The sequence below is a fragment of the Zingiber officinale genome, chromosome 1A (genome assembly GCF_018446385.1).
Source record: "Zingiber officinale cultivar Zhangliang chromosome 1A, Zo_v1.1, whole genome shotgun sequence".
NCBI classification, from domain to species: Eukaryota; Viridiplantae; Streptophyta; class Magnoliopsida; order Zingiberales; family Zingiberaceae; genus Zingiber; species Zingiber officinale.
The window spans coordinates 134,386,825-134,393,678 of NC_055987.1; the positions used below are offsets into that span (position 1 = coordinate 134,386,825).

The window sequence follows — 6,854 nt, forward strand, 5'->3', positions numbered from 1 at the left end:
CACACACATGTCTCGCATAATTACCCTTTCCATCCAACTGTAGATGACTAAACTTCGGAGAATGCTGCTCGGTTTATTCCATTCACCTCATGACGTTCCTGCCACCTTGGAAGCAACTAGACATGCAAGACATAATGATGACTTTAACACCGGATTCAGCAAAAGTTGGTCTAAGTTTCAACATGGATCGAAGTATGTAACAGAAGCTTCCACAATAAATCCATTGTTCATCAAACTTAAAGAAAACACACATGAGAAATTGAGAACTCATTCAGAGTCAAAATAAATCCACTGTTAATCAGTAAACATGCTGTTAAAGTTCTAGTCGCCACTGAAAAAACAGGCTTAGCTTCAGCAAGAGCAACAAAAGCACCATCCTCTCCTTTCAGGAATGGAAGCAACACCCCATTGCAACAACAAAAAATTACAGAAACCCCAAAACACATCCTACATAACTGACAAACCAAAATAAAAAAACGGTTTATCAACCTAAGAACCCCACTTCCCTTTGATACGATCCACCAAGCCCCTTTGATGGATTATAGGATAACCAATGCTCATATATTAAAGAGCAATGACCCACATTATAAGGGACAGCTCCACAAGTAAACTTAATCACCTAGAACCTATGCATACCTACATTTCATGGTCAGTCAGGCGAAGGGACTACCAGTTCAATATGGACAATTATGCTCACTTCAAATCTCCGCAGAAACAGCCTTAGGTTTTAACAGTCGGCATCATCATTGGACTTCCCAGGGCAGCAATCTTAGCCCGATGACTGCTGATCACAATGTTCTTCCCCCTCTCTCTTTGAGGTAGCTCACAAGCCTCGCTAATAGATTCACGTTTTATATCTGCTGGAGGGATAAAGCAGTCAGCAGAAAGGCCAGCAACATTAAAGGCCACCTCTTCAATAGTCCAAGCCTCCTCCATCCTGGTCTTTGAATGACTCATTGCCACTTCCCCAAACCGAAAGAGAGTCACAACTGAGTGACCAGAGTGTGCAATCATCATGCCTTCGACAGGACGGTAGTCATCGAGGAACGAGTTGATTGAGGTTTCCCAGTAGACCGCATCCCCACCAACGGTCGGCTGGATCCGAGTCAGGTGTGAATCCTCAATGTGGAGGAGAAGTCCAGTTTTCTGGCTAAAGTAGCCAAACAAGACATGCCTAATAACCTCAGAAGCTCCTTCGCTCCTGGACCTAAGTGTATCTGGATCTGCACAGAGCTTGAGGATGAAGCAATCCTCCCCATTGACCTCCTTCTCCCCAATGCATCGAGCATTGGCAAACATGCTAGCTGTGGTCAGTGGATCAAGACCCTAAATTTATAAATGCGTAAGTTCATCTCGGTTAAACATACTGGATATAGCAAAAGGAAATAGGAATCGTACAATAAAAACATTCCCATAACACATGGAAAAAAGAGTTAAACCAACACCCTGTGATATACTATACCTGAAGTGCTCTACGAAGGGGACGAACAGGGCCCTTGGCAACATGGGCACCTAACCATGCCGTGTGGTGCCAAACTAGCTTGCTGTTACAACCAGCATGGACCTTATTGCCACCTACAGAGAGTTCAACATACCACATCTCAGGTGCCATCTGCCAGAGAACAAATCCACCAGACTCAGCATCCCTTGTTGCGTTCCTGTTTTTGGTGATCCTGGTTGCCGTCTCAAACTCAGTAGCCACCATCCTCACCTTCCCCATTGAATATGTATTCCTAATGGAACTGAGAAGCTTGAAACCTCCTGATGCAGCTATATACTGCTGGAGGATGTACTGTGCTGAAGAAGTTTCCTGCCACAACAAGTTAAAGAACAAATGCTAGAAAGCTATGTTTAACAAGGAAAATATGAACTGAAAAATAGGATGAATTTATCGAATCATGGAAGGAAATGAGTCATGTATTTTTATTATCAAATCCTACAAATAGGAATTTTACTTGAGGAACCGGAGAATGTAAAAGTGAACACGATTAGCATTTCGTCAGACAAGTTGCATTACCGCGATTAAAATAACCGTAGTAAATCATGTGAAATATGATACTATTACCACCTAGATACTATTAAATACTCACAACTAACACAAATCGTGTCAATAAATGAAGTAAATCTGAGAAAGATGAAATCCTTACGATGGGAGTATCCTTGATGCTGAGGTGAGGAAGCGGGTCGATGGAGCAAGCATGAATAGGGGCGAGGGGAGCCGCCATGACGCCTAGTAGCATCCGGAGATCCGACCACCGGAAGGAGGAAGCAGAAGGAGAGGCGGACGGCGCACGTGATAGCTGGTCTTTGACCCAGTGTCCCCACCCACGCTCCTTCTTCGCGTCCTCTCCCGCCGCATGTTCCGGTCCCTCCATCAGAGGCGTCAGGCTCCCGGATCTTGGCAACGCAAGCTCTCCAGCAATCCCACGCCTCTTCCACCGCCGTGAAAACAAAAACAGCTCCGCCACAGGCAATGTGCTCCGCCGCGGGCTCTCCGACCTCGGCCTTCCCCGCGACCGTGATGGAGAAAGCCCCCTCGCAATCTCCTCCCTTAGCACCGAGAAGAATCCTTGCTTCTTCTCCATCCTCCGTACCGCTTTCCGCCTTCGCAAACCCTAACAAAAAAAAGACGAAACGAGGATGAATCGGCTTAAACAAATCCCCCAGGCGGTCAATAACAATTTGCTCCGACGAACTAGAGCAAGACAAAGACCGAGCTGCAAATATCGATCTTCCAAAGAGGAGGCCAAGTGAGGAGGAGCAACTCCGACTCTACGACTTATGTGATAAAAGCAGTTAGAGAGCGAAAGAATGCGATGGTCGATGGTGGAAATAATGGATACCCAAAAGAGTAAAGAGGCTATAAAGCATAGAAGGATCGAAACACGTAAGAGGGAAAGAAAGAGGTCTGAAACGTAAAAAAAAACGTAGCCGCATTTGCGGTCGTCGATCACGTGAGTAGTGTTTCTTCGCCACCGGCAAAGAAGAGTACTTGAGATCTCATATGGTCCGTTTGTCACGTGACGGCAGCCCGTTATCATCTCTGGAAGCAACGTGTTACCGGTTATTTATTGCTTTAATTAAATTAGATAACTTTTTCTATATATATATATATATATATATATATATGCAAATTATATCTTAAGTGCATGTTATTAAATTATATCTCAGATGTTATTAGTTATATTTTATACGTCAATAAGTTATCTTGCTAAATTATTAGACTCGTGATTAAACTGAATTGCTATTGTTCCAATCTTAATAGATATATAACGGCTTGATGTTATATATATATATATATATATATATATATATATATATATATATATATAACAAATGCACCTATCAATCAACCATATGCCTTGTGTCAAGAATGCTACATTAGGATATATATATATATATATATATATATATATATATATATATAACAAATGCACCTATCAATCAACCATATGCCTTGTGTCAAGAATGCTACATTAGGTATTCACGTGGTAACCCAACTAGCTCAAGGTTAATATACACACTCATTAAGTATAAACAGGGACAGATCCATAATTTAAAATTTGAGGGGGTCGCATGTTAAGTGACAAAAATAATTATCGTCAGAAATTTGTACATCCTTGAACAACCTCCGAATTCTCAATTTAGGACTGAAATCGAGATCAAAATTTATCTAGAAATCACCGTCCTAGGTTACACAGTGGTTGATGAGACAACAGTAGCGAACAAGTTCAAATGTAGCTTCGGCATGAAACAAGGGCCAACAACCCTTCTCAAGTTGCGATGTTATTTCAAGATTTTGGTATCAAACTACCAATAGAAAATTTAAGTTGTAGACTTTCTAAATATGTAATAAATTTTGAATTCTGACGATCGACAATGGCACAATTTACAATGAAAGTAATAACATAGTTTTGGAGTGAATTGGAGAAGATAGAGATAAATATCTATATCCTAAATTAGAAAAGATTTCTATATAGTAATAAATTAATAATATTATTACTAATAATGTTTGTATATAATTAATGATCAGCTTGAAAGTATTAGTTCCAATATAATTCCTATCAGGTAAATTAAAAAAACACCCAAAAGAAATGTTTTTTTCTAAAATTATATAGCATATTTAATAAGTCTATCATTCCCATCGATTATATTAAAATATATTAAAAAAGAAGAGTAATTTCATCATCCTGTACTCCTTCACCATATACCAAAGTACCAAGTTAAGTTGAATTTCAGCAGAATTGAATTGAATTCTTTAATTTGGAATCTATTTGAATTGAATTCCATTCTTATACATTTACCATTTTATCCTCATAACTAACCATTTAATAACAAAAACTCCATAAAAAGAGTGTTAGCATACCACTCTTGTTCTAGAGCAGATGGCAGCATGCCTCCCTGCCTCCTCCGATCGCCGAGTCTAAGATTTACCAGCTTTAAGATCATGTCTGTAAGATTCGCCAGTTTTCATTGTTCCAGAGCAGATGACAACATATCAGTTTTAAATTGTCAGCATAAATGACTCTAGCAAAGCTTCAAACTCTGTAAGATACTCATACTCTTATTCTTCCATTCGATTACACCCTAGCAAAGCTTCAAACTATAATTTGACTTCATACAGTAGCTTGTTAGAAACCAAGAACACCATCAAGAAGTTGACTTGCATAATTTCTAATACAGCAGAGTACAGGGTCAAACAAAGCATTCTCAACAAATAGGTCAATCCGTCAATGGGCTTATTGAAAGGCAAAGCTCAGCAAGAGCATGCGCGTCAACTCCCTTAAATATAAAATTTATTTTAAATTTTACATTTGGTATAAAATAAATTTTTACCTGCTACTCTATTATTCTCTATTTAATAAATTTTTACCTGCTACTCTATCGTTCACAGAATTTAAATTTTATAAATAATACTTTTTTAAATTTAGAGAAGGAAATTTATTTCTTAAATAAAATATATAAAATAAAGACAATAGATTGTACAATAAAAAGATATATTTTACACAAAATTATGGTAGGCTGATGTTGTCATCACCACCATGCTGCAGTGTTGAAACTGCTTTCTATAATGTCGTAGCGATCCAATGTCGACCGCATCATAGTAATGTGTGGAGGAATAAACATCGCAAAGAGAATGCTTGATGTGTGTGCCGAGTATGAAGAAAAAGGCTCTTAGTTCACCTGAACTTTAAGCTTAGTCATGCCAACCTCCAGCTTTCCAACAATGGCTTCATTTTGTTCGCCACGGGGCTTTGCATCTTTGATCCTAAGGCATGGATGCTGCAGACACTGTGCTGCGGTTGGTCGATTTTCTGAAGCAATGTCAAGTAAGGGGCACAGGAACTCGGTAAACTTGCAGACATCAGCCTCAAGAAACTTGTATTTCTCAACTAGTAGCTCGTCTAGTGGCGGCCAGAATTTGAGTCTTTGGGTCCTCTTGAGGTCACCATCCAATCCTTCCAAGTGTAATATTGTCTTCAATATTTTGGGAATTCATACTTCATATTGTAGAGCAAATTAGGAACAGGAACAGTGACAAATCAATTCGATTACAGAAACTAAAAGAGAAATAAAAAGGATTATATAAACAGAATTTCTCTAATTAGTCTTCCAAAGAATAATTCACCAAAATAAAATTCTCAGACATTATCTGGTCTTATGACTTCATCAGATTCAATAGATGCCACCAAAATAAATTTCTCACAAACAAACCGTAGCAAACCTAACTTCTCCCCCCAAAAATATACCAAAGTACCAAGTTAAGTTGTTGTATGAACACAACAACCCCCCCCCCCCCCCCCCCCAAAAAAAAAAAATACATACATAAAATCACCAACTTAACTTTTTAGCTAACCATTGCAAGCGTAGCTCTTCTGGGAAACCAAAAAAAACTCCAATAAGATTAGGATATTCATTTAGCAATTCAACAGCTTCAAAAAGTTTGTCAACCTCCAAACCCAATTTAGCTACTGCTTCATATATTTCTGCAGGCTTCCAAACTTGAGTGTTTGTATTTAAAATAGCTTGTGCAATATCTTTCATTGCCGAAGACACCTCATTTAATTGGGATGAGTACTCATTTGTCATTGGTGCTTTTCTTTTTTTACCTTTCGCAACTGAAGCATTAGGAACAAAAGGATTTGATATTCCAAATTGTGATCCCGATGTTGATGGCACACTTTCAAAATCAAAGGTAGAAAACTTATCCAAATAAACATGATTGTTTGCTTGCATCTCATCAATTTCATCAATACTAATATGAGTCTCCTCCCTTTCCCACCTTTGTACTTTTTCTCTAGCACTCTCAGCTTGAGCTCCAGTTGCTACATCTTTCTCATATATCTCTCTGAGAATCTCCAAGTGATGAAGGGATTTTCCTTTGATATTTTTGTACCTTGGATTGGCCTAGTAACAAAAGGAAATCACAATAAGAAAGTTCGTAAACAAGAATGTGCAAGGAAGATGCTACCAACTATATTATAGGAAATGAAATATAATACTCATACCTTTATCAGAGATTTCCACACCTCTAGAGGAGCCTCAAATGTTTTAGAAGAATCATTCCATCCTATTCCACTTTTCAACTCAATTTCTTTTGATAGCACCATTTGTTCTTTAAGAGTTTTGAGACGATTCATCACTTTGGTTTTGTTGATGTTCAAAGAAAATTTATCATTAATTTCCTCTACCACCTTCCTATATGCTTCAGCAGAAAAAGCTCTATCTTCCTTTTGACCCTTACTCTTTTGCTCCCTAAGAACTTCAAGCATCACACCATCCATTTCTGTGGTCCACTTAAAGTATGCATTACAATCATTTCCTCCCACTTCAAAAACTTTTTCAGCATCCAT

The 6,854-nt window shown here is 38.5% G+C and overlaps 2 protein-coding genes across 4 annotated transcripts; both read right to left on the bottom strand.

Moving 5' to 3' along the window:
- Window positions 1-252: 252 nt before the first annotated feature.
- On the bottom strand, window positions 253-2,843 carry LOC122034326. 3 transcript variants are annotated; one of them, XM_042593536.1, is made up of 4 exons: window positions 2,714-2,840; window positions 2,148-2,615; window positions 1,463-1,810; window positions 253-1,326 (listed from the first exon to the last, which is right to left on the bottom strand). In XM_042593536.1, exons 2-4 carry the CDS (start codon window positions 2,583-2,585, stop codon window positions 721-723), a joined length of 1,392 nt encoding a protein of 463 aa, XP_042449470.1. In that variant the 5' UTR covers window positions 2,586-2,615; window positions 2,714-2,840; the 3' UTR covers window positions 253-720. The 3 variants fall into 3 exon arrangements, with proteins under 3 accessions (XP_042449470.1, XP_042449477.1, XP_042449464.1); XM_042593543.1 differs by having other exon boundaries at window positions 2,719-2,835; XM_042593530.1 differs by having other exon boundaries at window positions 2,148-2,843.
- A 2,332-nt stretch (window positions 2,844-5,175) lies between these two features.
- LOC122003432 lies at window positions 5,176-6,854 on the bottom strand. Its single transcript, XM_042558547.1, has 3 exons — window positions 6,510-6,854; window positions 5,896-6,408; window positions 5,176-5,478 (listed from the first exon to the last, which is right to left on the bottom strand). Exons 1-3 carry the CDS (start codon window positions 6,852-6,854, stop codon window positions 5,176-5,178), a joined length of 1,161 nt encoding a protein of 386 aa, XP_042414481.1.